This window comes from Lampetra fluviatilis, chromosome 2, assembly GCF_964198595.1.
Source record: "Lampetra fluviatilis chromosome 2, kcLamFluv1.1, whole genome shotgun sequence".
Lineage (NCBI taxonomy): Eukaryota > Metazoa > Chordata > Hyperoartia > Petromyzontiformes > Petromyzontidae > Lampetra > Lampetra fluviatilis.
In genome coordinates, this window is record NC_136276.1 from 975,944 (window position 1) to 992,332 (window position 16,389).

At 49.2% G+C, this 16,389-nt stretch overlaps 1 protein-coding gene across 1 annotated transcript in view; it reads left to right on the forward strand.

The window, feature by feature from the left end:
* NCKAP5 (NCK associated protein 5) overlaps positions 1-16,389 on the forward strand; it is a 232,192-nt gene that overhangs the window by 21,351 nt on the left and 194,452 nt on the right. The window contains exon 6 of the mRNA XM_078876191.1: positions 295-393. Coding sequence (XP_078732317.1) covers positions 295-393 — 99 coding nt within the window. The remainder of the gene's footprint in view (positions 1-294; positions 394-16,389) is intronic.

Genomic DNA, 16,389 nt, shown 5'->3' on the forward strand with positions numbered 1-16,389 from the left:
GGCTTCTCTGTGCAGACTTTCATTGTTAACCCCTCAATGTGTGCGGCTTTCTCCACCAATAATATTTTATTCCAACTTGCAAAAAAAACCTCAAACACAAAACAGTTAAATTACAAACACCCAAGCAGAAACCTTCGGTCCTGAGACTCGGTGAGCATTTTTCTCGATAACCATTTTATTTTTACTCACGCAGCCAAGGAATAAAGTTGTCACGTGACTCGCATGTTGGCACGCGCTCCGCGTCGCCACCCTCGCGTGAGTATTGATGCGCCGTGTGCTTTTGTTTGCACTCAGATTAGCGTGCGTGGAATGACCGTGCCGGCGGCTGGGAAGTGCAAAGACATGGATTTTGTCAAGTCGGTGGTCAAGAAAGGGTTGCTGCCCAGGAGCCAGGTAAGGCAGTGGCCGCCAGGTGAGCCAGGCGGTGTGAGTGGCCGCCAGGTGTAGAGTACGCACACACAATTCCCTCCGTGCTTAAACCGCGCATGGAAGTCGAATTTTGTTGTTGCTTTTCAGGTTTTCTCTTTTCACTGTGGGTTAGGGGTGGAACAAGTCACCCGATGCCCTTATACCCCATCCCCCCCTCGGCGATTTGAAGAATTGTCGGTTCATGAACTTTGCAGTGAACTCAGCGTAACACGAGCGGCTGCACGGGTCACGTGAACCCATTCCGTACAACATCACAACCAAAAACATTCCATAAACATTTATTCTAACACACACGATTTAATGTTTCGTGAGTTTTATCATCATTATCATCATAACCATCAGCCGTGATCTGTCCACTGCTGGATGAAGGTCTTGTCACATTATCTGCATCCCTCAGTGGCAGATTTTTGCCAGAAAGGAGTCACTTTCTTGACAAAAGTGCGTAGAGAAACATTTTCTGGAGGTGCGCAGCTGCAAGCCAGCACCGTGGAGGTGAGGGTTGGTGGATCGCACAAATATTATGAAACTCCCTTTCCTTGGGTGTCGAAGTTCCATACCGTGGCTTGATACGAGAGGACAGTACAGCAAAGTGCAGACTAAACTCCATCTGTTCCATCTGTGTGGGATCGAGTGTAGCCCCCTTCACCCACGTGGGTTTTTATCCGGGTGCTCCGATTTCCTCTCGCATATAAACACTCATTAATTGGCCCATGGCACCTTAATAGATAGAGGACCACGAGGCTTGGACAATCGTTGGTGCCAGCTCACTGCTTGGCTGTCTTTGGTGCCTGCGTGTTTGTGGTTCCTTGCGCATCTTCTCTCTCTTCCAGAGCGAGCGAATACTGTGTCGCGCGCTCCAAGTTGAAATTATATTTAAAACAAAAATCGAGAATGGCACTGAGAAACAGAGTCACACATGGATCAAAGAACATCGTCGGATCCATCCGGTTAAGAAGAGTCAATCGGGTTAGGGCAGGACACATCTTCACTTCACAACACCGTCGTTCCACCACTTGCCATTCATAGCCCGCGTCGAGCCAGCGTTGGCGTGCGGTCGGAAGCGCAGGGCCGTCGTCGGCCGGCCAGTGCGCGAGCTCACGGGCTGTGCAACTGTGGAGAGGTGTGGACCACACAACGACGACCACGCCACAAGTGAGAGAGCTGGTACCGTGGCGTTGGCAGGGGCTGTGGCACCTGGCACCACATTTGAGCTCCATGTGAGATCTTCACGGGGATTAACGCGTTCCACGTCAGGCGGAATTTGTTTGTTGGTGGCGCGTGTGACGAGTGTCGGCGCTGACGGGATTCCACCGCCCTTCCCAATCCTCCCGCTCACCAAAACAACGAACAAAACGAAGTGAAACGCTCGCCAGAAAGAGGCGAGTGTAGTTGGATCACGGGAATCTCGCCAGAAAGAGGCGAGTGTAGTTGGATCACGGGAAGCCACCACGTGCGGCCCCTGCACGGCGGCGTGAGCGGAGACGTGCGGGAATGGGCGAGCAAATGAACTCCCCCGCATTCTGAACTTGAATGAAATGGCTGGAGATGCCCTGCAATCATACATACATACATAGATAAAGCACGCACGCACGCAAATATTGGAATATGAATAAATAGGTAGGAGGCTGGAAAATGTACACACAATTGTAACAATACAATTAACGCAAACAAAAATACAATGGGTGCAAAATTAAATTGTCAGCAACAGACAATCATTCTGGAATAATAATTACTATAATAATAACACACCAGTAATAATAGCAATTTGACAGTGATTATAAAAATAATTATTATGATATAAAAAAAAACCTGCCTGTGTTGTCTGCAGGCCAGTGTGGACCAATCGCGGTAGAGCTGCTGATCGTGTTGCCATGGCGCACGTGGTCATGCGGGAGGGAGGGGAGCGTGCTGATTGGGAGACCGCGTGCGCGTGCAACATCGGGGGTCACAAAGGCAACGCGTGTGCACACACAAAGACAAAGAGCCCCCGCGTAGCCTCAACAGGCTACTGAGACAAGTGCTGTTAGCGAGCAACCTACGAAGGATGGCACGGCACACGATGGGGGCGGTGTTGCCAGCACCACGCCCGGCCGCCTTTGTCTCCCCAGTGCTTATGTTTACACACCACACCATGTACTCGTTTGTCGCTGAGCCAACCTAGGGGAAGCTCGGGACCGGTAGATAAATTTGTCACCGATGTTGGCCGTGAGCGTGAATCAAACTCAGGTCGACCGTGTTCATAGTGCAGCGTGCTGACCGCGTGCGTGCGAGCGAGTGTGCACGTGCGTGTGTGTACGCGCGCGTGCACACTCGCACGCACGCGCGCGCGTGCACGCGATGCCCTTGAATTCTGAACCGCCACCACATCGCCGCACTCCACAGCGCAAACATTAGGCTCCATTGCAGCCGCTAATTGCTTTTTCATCGCACGAGGGCCCCAAAAATGTGTTTGTGCCATCATTTAAATATCGCTTTCCCGAAATCTTAACTTGGTGGTATTTGCAATGCAATGATGAAATGGCTATCATACAATTTACAAAACTACGTGTTTTTTAAAATTCTAATTTCCTCTTTCTGTTGCTGATATTTTTAATGCCTTCAAGCAATTGGCCTCTTTCATATCTCTGTGCTTTAATATGCCCCAGCTTTGTGTTTCTGCCACGTAATCGTGCATTCTCTATCAGCTCTTCGTGTCCACCGACTCGATTGCATTGCTGGATAAGCATGGAGAGCACGGGCATTTTCAGCAAACCCGGCAAAAACGATCACCTCGATTTAGAAGATTCGGCGCTGTTACTCATAATCAGGAATGAATGATTGTGCACACAATTGACAGTTTTCTCATAGATAATTGCCCCATCTGTCAAGACACACTGCCTGCAGGGTTTGATGCTAAGCATGTTTGCTATTAGAGTAATCCACAATTCTGTTTGCGTATTATTTATGTATACCGTAGGTGTTATATACACCGTCAAACTGTGCAAGCAGTTAAGGTGAGAATGTAATTTAGTCCAACAGGCAGGTGCTTGGTGTCCGGGATTTTGATGAAAATTCGATGGCCCCATGAGGTTTGAGTGAAATATTAAAATGTTTTAGAAGGACATGGTGCAGGTGAATTTGGAATTACGTTGGAAGTGCATTGATTTAAATAAATGCGCAATGAGCAATGGTAAGTGTATTTAAAATATATATATATAAATATTCCAAATAATTTCTTTCACGTCATTAAATAGCAATAGCTCATCTGTAAAGGTAGGGATCGTGAGAGGCGGGGTCTGCTTGGGGAGACCTCCATCCGACCTCCATCCAGCAGTGGATGAATCACGTCTGATGATGATCGGTAGAAGAAGGTTGGCCAATCGAGCAGCTTGCAATGCAATGCGGCACTGTTAATGCGCGGAGAAACCAGAGCCTTGCGATGGGGAGTGACCAACCGGTGGGAGGCTGCGAGTGAAGGGGGCATGTAAGTGAGACGAAACATGTTGTACACATTCAGCACGCGCAACCCTCCCTCCGCTGCTCCAGCGATAACAGAGCTGCAGCCCAGCGCTGTGCGGTGGGGGGGTGGGGGGGAGGTAGTGAAGCAGTGGAGGACATCACGTGGGGTGGCTTGTTTGACGCGCCGCTGATCTTGCCGAGAGGCGAGTTGGAGCCGCGCCGTGAAGGACGCTCCGAGCGGCCGTTCAAGGTTGGCAGACGTGGGGGCGGGTGCCGGCGTAGACCACGTGGGTGGCGGTAGGGCGCCGGGGTTGGGCAGGAGTGAGGAGGGATGGGGGCCTGTCGAGGAGGGGGGCTCCGTGGGGGAGGAGGGTCGTGGGTGTGGATTCGGACAGACGGAGTTGGGGGCATCACGCTTGTCATTCACCCGCTCGGCCAAGTGTGGCATTGGGATTTGGGAATGGACCCGGATTGTAGCAGAAGAGAAATCGCACACCGTCTGTGCGGCGCATTAGCGAATTTGCAACAGTTTTGTCGGATACGCAATATGTGCCGCACCTGTGCTCCTTGTGCTAATATCGACGGTTACGAAGCACGCTGGGCCACTCTGCTTAAAAAAAGGAGTCTTACAAACGTCATGCTTCCTTTTTGTGTTTTTACTTTTTTCACCAATTTAATTGCGGCCGTGCTATCGGCATAGAGCTACAGAACAATGGACGTTCCCTTCTTGGAACTGTACGATGGCACATGGGATTGGCCCAGAATTGACACACTTATCTTTGTCGTTACATCCTGCGTCGTGTTAGTTGTCACAATCTCCAGCCTGCACAACAGAGGATAACTTTTCACTTGTCGTGGTGGGCGATATTAAATACAGCTCTGTGTATAATGAAACATTCCACAAGTATTGCACAGGCTCAAATTTGTTTGGCTTATTTTGAAGCCCAATCTTTATGCATTTAGAATTTTATAAATACCTCTCTGCCAGGGGTTACAACATTGGAAAACAATTTGCTGAGCGACGGCTTGCTTACGCTTAAAATTCCATCCTAAAAACATACTGGCCCTGCCCCGTGCTTCATTTTCTTAAATTAAAGTCAGAATAGATTTATTTTTTCACCGAATTCAGCAGAAAACAAATACATGGCACAGTAATTGCGCGCGTGTTCCTAAATAAACAGCCACCACCATCGCGGGTCGCTCAGGCGCACAGCTCCAGGGCGCCGTGCACGCCGGCGGAGGGCGTTACAAGCGCCGACGCATCGCTCATGGCCTCGGCTCGGCAGCTGATGTTGTTGTCGAGTGGCTGTAGTTAACGTAATGAATGCAGTAGCCCAGGGCAGTGCTGGGGCAGAGACGTGAGTAAGTGAACATGGCAGCACCAGTACGGTAATAGCCATGTCTCAGCTGGGGACTCCGACTGTGGTACCGGAGTCGTGCCTTGACGGTTCCCCTCCTCGCTCTTTCAGTCTCAGTCTCTGTGCCCTTATTGTGGTGTCTCTACCTCAGTCTCGTGCTGAATTTAATCCCACCTCCATCTTTGTCTAAGTCTTGATACAACCAGGCCAACAGAAGCCATGATTTGCCATGTGAAATAAATTCCCACTGCACTACTCGTGCTATTTTAAGAGTTATTTATTTACATATGAATGCCTCAAGGAGTCTCTGAGTTCTTATTTCAAGATGATCGTTTTTTTAATGTTTAGCTCTGAATAATACTATTGTTAATAACGTCGTTCATTAACACTCACTGAATCTAAAGACTCTTCCAGGAGGGTCTTGCATCTGCATGTTTGGCCAATTCCATGCGTGAGTATTTTGCATGTGGAAGAATATCAGAGAACCCAGAGCAAACCCATCATGCTTATCAGGGAGTAACGCTCAAAGCTCTGCACAGATGGATTAAAGCGCCTGTTGCTATACTGCCATCTCCTGGCTACCTTGCAGGACAAACCTACAACTCCTAAAGTAATAACCACGCTCAAGTTGGCTTAGCTTCCAAAATCTGACGTGATCGGGCACACTTAGGGCGATTTAGTCACAGCCAATTCCACTTTTGTATGGAGTACTTTTTGTTTTCTGTGCAAGGAAGCTGGAGCGCCTGAAGAAAACCGCACTCGCAGCTGGGACAACACTCGAGGTCACGTTCATGGTCACGGCTCGGCTCTGGCCTGGCCTCGAATGTGGCCCAGCTCAGGCTTGAGCCGCTTGGGCGCCACGGTGGCGACGAGATGTTGACTACCTCGCCTGGTGTACAGGAGGTCGTGGGTTCGATCCCGACCCTGACGCTTGCTGTATATTTGGAGTCTGCGTGTCTCTCTCTCTCATCATCACCACGGTGGCGACGAGATGTTGACTACCTCGCCTGGTGTACAGGAGGTCGTGGGTTCGATCTCGACCCTGACGCCTACTGCTGTATATTTGGAGTTTGCGTGTCTCTCTTTCTCATTATCATCACGGTGGCTATGAGATGTTAACTACCTCGCCTGGTGTACAGGAGGTCGTGGGTTCGATCCCGACCCTGACGCCTGCTGCTGTATTTTTGGAGTTTGCATGTTCTCCCCATTGGTCACGTGGATTTTTCTCCAGATCCTCCGTTTTTTCTCTCCACATTTAGAAACATGCGTTGAGAGTATTTGGCTGCTATAAATTTCCACTTGAGAAGCGACTTCGTTGAGCTATCATTTGTGGCCAGATCGCTTCTGAAAAAGAGCTATATAGCTCAGTGGCCCTTACCTGGTAAAATAGATTTTTTTTAAATAGTTAATTTAATTGCTTTCAATGGAGCATGAGCAGCGCAACCATGGTTTGGTTCAGGCTTGGCTCATGGGAATCTTGAGCGCATCTGTGACCATGCTCGGAGCCAGAGACGAGCCATGATTTTAAAAAAAGTACAAGCCGAAAACTCCAGGCAGATATTCCCGGGACAGGTCAGCAAGCGGATGTACGGTAACTCTGTGTGTCACTCGGGGCCTCCGTTGAGCGATGCTGGCCCCCGCTTGGTCTCGGCCGCGTCTTGGCTGGGCGGCGCCGCAGGGCACGAGGGGTGCTCTGAGGCACAATGTGGCCATCACTGCAGCCGGCTGGAATTTCGAGTTGCGTTTGAGATTAAAATAGGACGTGCCATTCTATTGCGGCAGCACAATGGCAGGTGGCAGCTGTATTTTATCGGCCTACTGTTGAAATAAATATTGGGTCGTTTACGAAACAAAAAAAACCCATTATAAATATAACTCGCCGAAATGCAATTTAAAAAGAGTTATGGTGGAAAACCCAGGAATTTCTAGAATGAGAGGAATCCTGGCGCTTCTTATTTGTATATCGACGCAGCATGTGCGGCTTGCCAAATTGGAAAGCAGTTTTTGGTCTCACGCTTTGATCTTACTCGTGGACCTCACTCCTGGGCCTCACTCTTGGGCCTCACTCGTGGACCTCACTCTTGGGCCTCACTCTTGGGCAGTGGCGTTAGCAAGCCGAGAGGCCTTCGCATCCAGATACTGCGATAAAAAAACAGCTGATGAATGACGGTGATGATGATGAGTAACCCCTTTGTAATGACATTATAACTCGCATTATGAATAAACTACGAAAAAAGAAGAAAGCAGCCAATTAGATTAAAAAGGTTAGCACTGTGCAAAGGTAAAACAAACGTTCGTAGTGTGCCAGACAAAGAGCGGGGTCAGCGACAGCTTGGCATATAAATAAATAATGCCGCGCTGCCAAGTTGAAGAGAGGCATGGTGCGGGGTGGAAGACGGAGGGAGGGGTAACAAGAGTGCGTGGAGGGGACGAGGAGGAGGAGGCACGAGGGGGGGGGGGTAAAACCCCACTCTGTGGGCCCGGCCAGGGTCCGTGGCCCCTCTCCACGTGTTTCATTTTAAACGCATTAAAGGGCACTTATTGGAGCCTGCTTGTACTGTACTTTATAGATGTAATGAAAAGGGCTATTCGTTTTGGGCTCTGTTGGTGATAAGTGCACAGCTGTAAAATATTAATTATAATAATAACGTGCATCCTTCGGTCCATCCACTGATGGATGACGGAGGAGGTGCATTTGTACAAATCCACTCCTCCCAAATGCATTGAGCAGTGCGGGTGAGCGAATTTCCAGGTAATTATCCAACTGCTGTTTTCGTGAAACGCTTCACGATGTTTATTGCTTTTAAACGTATGTGGAACCGGGCTTCTCTGGTGGCTCCTATAAATACCTTCGGTTAAAGATCTTGTTTGGAGAGAAGTGTTCGATGGACCATTGTTCGTGCGGAGCGTTCGTGTATCACCGTCCGTCTTGTGCTTCTCCTCATCACCATCATCGCCGTCGTTGTCATCGTCGCGGGGTCATCGTGTGGCTCTGGGGAACAGCGACGCTGCCTCGTCTTTGTCTCGCTCGCCAGCGAGTTCCAGTTCACCCTGCAGCAGTAGCAGCAGCAGCAGTGTAGCAGCAGCATCAGCAGTAGCATCAGCAGCAGTAGCAGCAGTAGCAGCAGCAGCAGCAGCAGCATCAGCAGCAGTAGCAGTAGTAGCAGCAGCATCAGCAGCATCAGCAGTAGCAGCATCAGCAGTAGCAGCAGCAGCAGTAGTAGCAGCAGCATCAGCAGCATCAGCAGCAGCAGTAGAAGCAGTAGCAGCAGCATCAGCAGCATCAGCAGTAGCAGCAGCAGCAGTAGTAGCAGCAGCATCAGCAGCATCAGCAGCAGCAGTAGCAGCAGTAGCAGCAGCAGTAGCAGCAGTAGCAGCAGCAGCAGTAGCAGCAGCAGCAACAGCAGCAGTAGCAGCAGCAGTAGCAGCAGTAGCAACAGCAGCAGTAGCAGCAGCAGTAGCAGCAGCAGTAGCAGCAGTAGCAGCAGCAGTAGCAACAGCAGCAGTAGCAGCAGCAGTAGCAGCAACAGCAGCAGTAGCAGCAGTAGCAACAGCAACAGTAGCAGCAGTAGCAGCAGTAGCAGCAGCAGTAGCAGCAGTAGCAGCAGCAGCAGTAGCAGCAGCAGCAACAGCAGCAGTAGCAGCAGCAGCAGTAGCAGCAGTAGCAGCAGTAGCAGCAGTAGCAACAGCAGCAGTAGCAGCAGTAGCAGTAGCAGCAGTAGCAGCAGCAGTAGCAGCAGTAGCAGCAGCAGCAGTAGCAGCAGCAGCAGTAGCAGCAGTAGCAACAGCAGCAGTAGCAGCAGCAGCAGTAGCAGCAGCAGCAGCACGGGCAGCCAGAAAGCCACACACCGTCGCGCGTCAATCACTCCTCTCAATCGCGCTGCTGTTCTCCATTACGTCTCTTTTTCCTTTCGCCACCGCTTGTGTTAATGATGTATGCGTGTCAAACATTTTCTTTCACGGGGAGCGGCGGCCCAGTGGTTAGGACACTGCGCTACGAAACCGACTTCCCGCTCAGTCTAAAATGAGTATCTGGTGAAGTGTGAAATATCAAAACTTGGGGATACAAAGGCGGACGGGCGTGGTGCTGGCCACCCACTCTCTTGTGCGCCGTGTCGGTTTTCATAGGTGCTCGCTAACAGCACTTGTCCCAACAATCTGTTAAAGCTATCCAGATGATCTTTGTCTTTGTTCCATATATTGAGTTTAATGATTTGTGTTATAATGTTATCGAAGTGACAGGTAGCAAGCGGCCTTTGCTCGTTGTTCATTGGCCTTTGCATCACACTCCACTGCAGTTGAATTAATTGGTTCACTCACGATGGAAATTACATTTTTGCATATAGCCTGAGAATGAAAGCAACATGTGACAGGTTGCTTTTGGATTTTTCTAGTCATAAGCATGAACTGAAGTATATTTGTTCCAAATATAGTTTGAACCGCTGCACCGTCAATAATGACTTACATTTATACGTGGGCCTTGACCGCCGGTATGATTCATGATTCGTTTCTGTTAGGTTAGAATGTTAGATCGTCATGCAGTCATCATGTACATTTTTAACGTTCGCCTCTACCACCCGACGCAGCCAATCCGATCGAGGTGTCGCGTCGTGTGCGAGTGTGCCGATGGATTCGGGGTTTTCAGCAAAACGGAGGAACGTCGAAAGGGAAACAAACACACATTTGGATTGTTATTTTAAATACGACGAGATGACTCCAAGCCCCCTTGTCGTCGATAACAGCAGCTCAGCTCTGACTGTGTATCGTCTCCGTAATGAACCAAGTGGGCAAGGAGGTTTGTGTCATCGCTAAAATACAAATTACATTTAGCTCCCCCGACTCTCCAGGCTCCAGGTGAACGCGCCGTAGTAAAGTGGTTTGAATAAAAATCACCACAATGTCACCACACGATTTCATGCATGTGGTGACATTTCCTTTGATGGGTACTTATACAGCACTAAAAAAGCACTTCCTTATAATTTAGATCTTACGTTTTCGTTATAATATATACGTGAATGTATCAATATCGCATATATTAGTCCTGTAGCCAACTTAAACATAACTTTACACAGTATGCACGTACACATTAACATCGTAACACATTTGTGTGTTACGTGAATGCATTTTTTTTTATTAAATTCGTTTTCCACTGTCGCCGCGTGTCCTTTCCACCCCGCCGCCTCGCCCATCTGTACCTCTGGGTCGTCTCTGCCAGCCACAGCTGGCACTGCCAAGCCCTGCTTTTGTATTGGTGTGGGGCGAGGAGCGTGGGGGGGGGCGAGGAAGAGCAGAATGTATCTGTGGCCGGTCCATATAATCGACAGACAAACAAACCCACTTAGTCATGGCAGGGCCAAGCAGGGCCCAACAAACGGTGTGGACGTGTGGAGTAGGGGGAAGGGTGCGGGGATGAGCGGGGGAGGGGGACATCCCCCCGAGTCGCAGGACAATGGGGCCTCATTTCGTTGATGAGTCGATTGTCGTGGCCGGCTGTTGGCGAGTGCGCAGCGCCGCCCTCGGATAAAAGGCGGCGGCGGCTGTTGTCGGGCGCCTGCCGACATCTGTGCTCCTCCGACCCGAGATGCAAAGCAGGGAACAAGAGGGGGGGGGGTGTCGGAGGAAGGGAGCGATAAGCTGCGAAGGGGAAGCCGTGCGGGAGAACAGGGATGGGTGTCAGCGAGGAGGGGTCTCGCTCTCGTGGGTATCGTCGGTGGAGGAGGGGTCTGGCCCCGGCTTTGCACATCCTTTCTCCCCTTTGTGCGTGGCATATCCCCGCAGTGGCCGTTTCTCTCCGCTGGATGGAGGTTTAATTACCGTGATGGTCAGTCCTGTGGGCATACACAGACACTGCGAGTAAATCCAGGCGGACACCGCGAGCTCGGCTTCTGATGCCCGCAGAGCGGCGGTTTTATTTGACTCTCGGCGCATTTTCACACCGAACAATTAAAAACGCACCGGGCCTATCAGCTGCAACTGTTACCCCCCCCCCCCCGATACGTCAGACAGCGGCGTTTTAATTTGATCGCATCAAACGCATCAGACAGACAAGTGGGGCGGGCGCGGGGTCGTGATTTAGGGCTTTAATAACCTTCCGATAAACAGTAATTTGTATGCCTCCTGCTGTCTGTTTTATTCTTATAAATGCAGAAGTACAGTCATTAAATGCCCCACTGCCACAAAGTGCGTATTTGCATACTGGCTGTGTTATATATTTGCACTCAGTCATCATTGGTAGAATATCTGAACAATAATTTCGGTTTGATTCAACAGCAGAACATGTGGCTGCTGATGTGACTCCAAAAACCACAAAACGGGGTTCAGAGTTTTGCCTGTTTCAACAGATATTGCTGGAAAACATGGCTCACGGAGCTCCATATGCTGCGGAACTAAAGCCTAATTGTATGTTTACGTGGCAGGGCAGAATGCCGCACGTTCATCTGGTAAAGTGAGTGGTGCTTCACAGACCCTTCGGTTAGTTACGCCAAACCCAACATCGAAGCCCCGCACACCCTAAATTTAGCTTAATTGGAATAAGTGCATATTCATCGCACGTCCCTGACTGACTGGACCTGTGAGAGTGCGCGGTAACAAACGTCCAATCTCGCTCACTTACGTCGTTGTAATGTAAACATGCATCAAAGAGAAATGATCAGTTCAATAATAAACCACTTCAACTTCAACGCAGTGGATCCTCCTTGAGCGAAGGCGACGCGTGAACGGAGGCGTTTAACACGTCACCTATTGTCAGAAGATCTTTTCATCTGCAAGGAAGCTATCTTGACCTCGGAGCAAAGCGCTCGGCACGCAGATGGGACGGCCTTCTCCCCGCTCATGTATTTACGCATTTCATTTGTGCGTTTGCCGATTTGTTGTGAGTGGCGTCCCCACTGTTATGCTGATAACTGGCCATTAGCGGTGCTCGGTTGTTAACCAATTATTTTCTGAGCGTTTGCTTGAGTCGGCCAGGTCAGTGACCTCTGGCCTTTAAACCCAGAATGAACATGTAACAACATGGCCATTAAACCGCACTCTTGTCCTTAATTCTTGTTTGCTCGCACGGACCTGAACCACGCGCAGACGGGGAGATTCGAGTTCCAGATAAACAATCGCTGGCGCTATAAACAGCCGCATCTCGGGGCGAAGGAAAGCCAATTAAAGAGAGCGAGAGAGGGAGAGAGAGACAGCTCGGCTCTGATGGCTTTGAAACAAACTGATCAAGCATTAGTGGTGAGCCTAATCCGTTAAGTTGTTGAATAGATTACTGCCGAAGTGAGGCAAATGGCATGTATGCTTGGCCCCGATTACTAATAAAGCTGTTTAGAAGCGCTTATTGTTTGAAGAAAGAGGTTGATTGTATTAGATGCATTCCTCGCTTAATTCGAAACGGAACAGCTCCATGACGGGACAATGGCAGGGATCGTTAGCACATGCCTGCTGTCTGGCTGCGTTATTATTATTTGTTTCAATGGACACAGATGGAGAAGAGGCAGATTATGGAGAGGGCGGTCGCGTGGCCTTGAGATGCCAGGCCGAGTGCCCGCTACGCACATGCACTCCTGCGTGTGATTGTCAGAGACGCACACACACACACAGAATGTCCTTTACTCACAAACCCACGATGTCCTCCTCGCCTCCATTGAGTCTTGATTCATCTCTGTAATATCCACTCGTCTGACACGCAGTGATCTTTTGAACTATATGATGCGATTACTCGTGCGAAAGCAATGTGTTTTTAATAATGATTATCATAATCAAATAACGAAATAGACCTTATTTTGAAGACAAACATGGTACATTAAACACGATCAGTGGGGCAGCGGAGGCACTGTAGTTTCGTTAACCTGGCGATTTTACTTAGACTCAAGGCTACGTCTCACATTGAATGGCGAGTGATGTATGAACCGGCCCTGTGCCTTTCGTTAACCAACCCTCACCAACTAACCAACGTGGTGATCCAAAAAATGTGTCAACATGTTTCGATGTTCAAACACAAAAATAGATAACTATTACAAGACATCATGCGTTGGTAATGCACGCATTGTCTGTGAAACTGACCGAGCTGAGTTTGATTCCCGGCCCCGGCTAGCATCAGTGACGAGTGATATCTGAATCGGCCGTGGCTCCCCTACCACCACCATCTCTACTAAACGCGTACTGACCATTGTGGCGAAGTTATTACCCCCCCCCCCCGTGACTGGCCCGCCGTGTGTGGAGGCCTTCATCCAGCAGTGAACTAACTATTGGCCGTGCATTAATATTGTAAGAAGCTAATGCACTCCGATGGGCCTTTTGGGGTGACGGTGGGAGGGAGCGGTGGTGAGCTGCCCTGCGTTTTCGAGGATTGGTGCCAGGCGTTTCACCATTTTTAAAGGACTCTTTTTTTTATGAAACAATCGATCAATGTATTTGATAGACTACTCTTGGAAGTCTACTATTGGTGTGTAGTAGATCACCATCATGATGAGCACGTGCAATTGAATGTCAAATGTCAACTAGGGGTCATTAAAACTATGAGGTTAAAATGTACGGCTGTATTTAAATTATGTTTCAAGGTCTCATCCAAGTGAGTTGATGAATTGTCGCAGTCTGAGTTAAGAATCCATCCTCTTTTAGTTTAGTTTTTACCATATTGTTTTGAATTGTTCCTCATTTATTCTGTCTTGTTTGTACAGTTTAGTTCGCTCCATTCACCCCAAGTGTAACATAACCATACCATTACGTTCAATGTATGTTTTATATAATACATCATCACACACGCACAATTCTATACATGCGTCATGAGTATGAAACATTATTTTAATCGATAAACCAGGTCATCATTGAGTAGCTAATTGCGACACTTGTCCATGAACACCAGGACAGGCTCACATTTTTCCCAAACAGCACCAACTCACAAAGAATAAGATCCCAAATCCTGACCATTCGATACTGGTTCGAATAATAACGGTTTGTTTAATAATTTGCAGCAATGTTAAGGTTAGTGTCCTTACAAAAACATGGGAGGAATTTGTGGGTCAAAGTGCTCGGCCTCAAGGGTTATTGGAGGCCCTCCTGTAGCTTCAGTTGGTCTCGGGGTGAGCCGCAGCGTTCACACCGCACACAAAGAGCCCGTTCCGTGGAGCGTCCTTCAGAGCCAGCCACGAACATGACATCATCACGAACCGTGCCGTCAAATCAATCCAGCGCTCGCATCCTCAACTGCAAACCCGGAGCTGAATCCAACTGAAAGGCCACCAGGCACGGACTCGGAGTCGTCAGAGGAAGAAATAATGCAGAGCAGACCGGCAATGTTGCCGAGTCATCTGCAGACACATCGCCACGTTAGGAGAGTGCAAGGCATCACAACTCAGCCAGAGCAGCAACGGAGTTGGCAGGTGGGTAAAGGCAGGATGAATACCTGAGCGCTTTATTTTCCAGTGCTCATTCTCTGAAGATTACAGCGGGAGAATGCTGTAAATATGCTAATAATTTTACGTGGAAATGAAAAAAGCACTGTGGGGATTTGAAGTATTCCAGTATGCCCCTGCCTCTGCTGTAGTCACGTTTTATTACACTCCGTTACAGAGCCACGCGGTTCTTCACCACTTCTTTGCATAAGCGTTCGCTTATTGTCAAGGGCTCTTTCTCTCCCTGTCCTGCGCCCTCTTGCACTCTGTCGCGATGACATCACCTACTGGATGGCCAGAGAACAACAGGGCCCCCCTTCGATCTTGAGAGCTCCACTCTTTACCCCCATCGTTTTGTTTCTATGCAGTGAGTGCCGTTCTCGGCAATCAATGGGTTCTTTTCTCTCCCCCCCCCACCCCCTCTATTTTCGGGTGAGTTCCTGGGCCCCCCGCGATGCTGCGCAGAGTGTGGCAGCGTGCCGAAAATATACACGCGACCCGTTCCTTCCCCTCCCTTTTATTGTTTTGTCAATATTTTATGTTCCGCTTTAATCGCATTCTTTCTTTGATGGCTTTGTAAAAAAAAGAAGCTTCACTCTACAGCTGTTACATTGAAACACTGAACTGCGTTCAACACGTTTTTATTTCGGCCTCACTGCATACTTAGCTGTGCGAGCTATCTGGGGAATTGTTTTGGGTCCCGGTTTTGTTTCTTCCTTCAGCAGCTCGGCGAGGGGGCCGAGTCGATGAACGTCCTCGATAAGAGCCCGCCTGGCTCCCCTTGGCAAACTTCTCAGGAGGCAGTCATGCGGCGAGGGACATCGTTCACAGGCCCGAGCGAGAGAACGCCTCTTACCCCACCCGCACTGTGGACGCACTAACGATCCGTGACTAAGGTCTAATCGGCTTATAGCGCACGGAGCACCGCGCCCGACCCAAATTAAAGTGATTGTGGGCAGACATTTATTTATTTGTTTTTGAAAAATCTACATCTCCGTTGAACGTTGCCGTAATTTCATAATAATTATTAATGCTAATGATGACAGCAGGAAGTGCCTATTGTGGGACGGGACGCCGAGTTGAGAGCGAGATGAGGCTGCACGCGCACGGCGGTGATTCGTTTAGTTGGGGGGAAGCTGCGATGCAGGCGACTTTCCCAGTGTTATGAGACATATTCTAATCCTTAGCAGTCGTGCACCACGTGTGATGGAGATGACTCAAGAAGGGTTACCGGCTTATTCTCAAGTCATGCCGGTCGACTCCTTATCCACACCTGTGGATGCCCTCCCTGCAAATGGTGTTCTCGTTGAATAGCAAATATACTATTCCTCACAACTCTAACCGTTGAAATAAGTTTAATTTAACGAATAACCTAATTCAATGGTGGGGTTTATTTTTCTTCTTTTGGTAGACAATGTGTTCCAAGACGAGAGCAATGAACTCGCCACAAGTTGAGAGCCCGGTTTAATCGCAGGTGGCTCAAATCCGGATTGGATCTCGGTCACGCCGCCTCTGGGCCTGACTCGGGCTGAGCCCCTTGAGCGTCGCGCGGCCAACTCCGGTGAAATAGTTTTGAGAATTACGTACTTGTTAAACACTTAGCCCTCGACTGTGAAAGCGATTTGATATACGGCATTAATACACACAGTGCGGCATATTGTTTTGAAGACGTGGGGAAATGTAGCACGGTTGAGTATAGCGGTAGAATGGACGATGTTCCGTGGAAAATTCCCGAGAGATGTACGTTTGTTTTAGTCAGGGCGATGCACTGCTCGTGG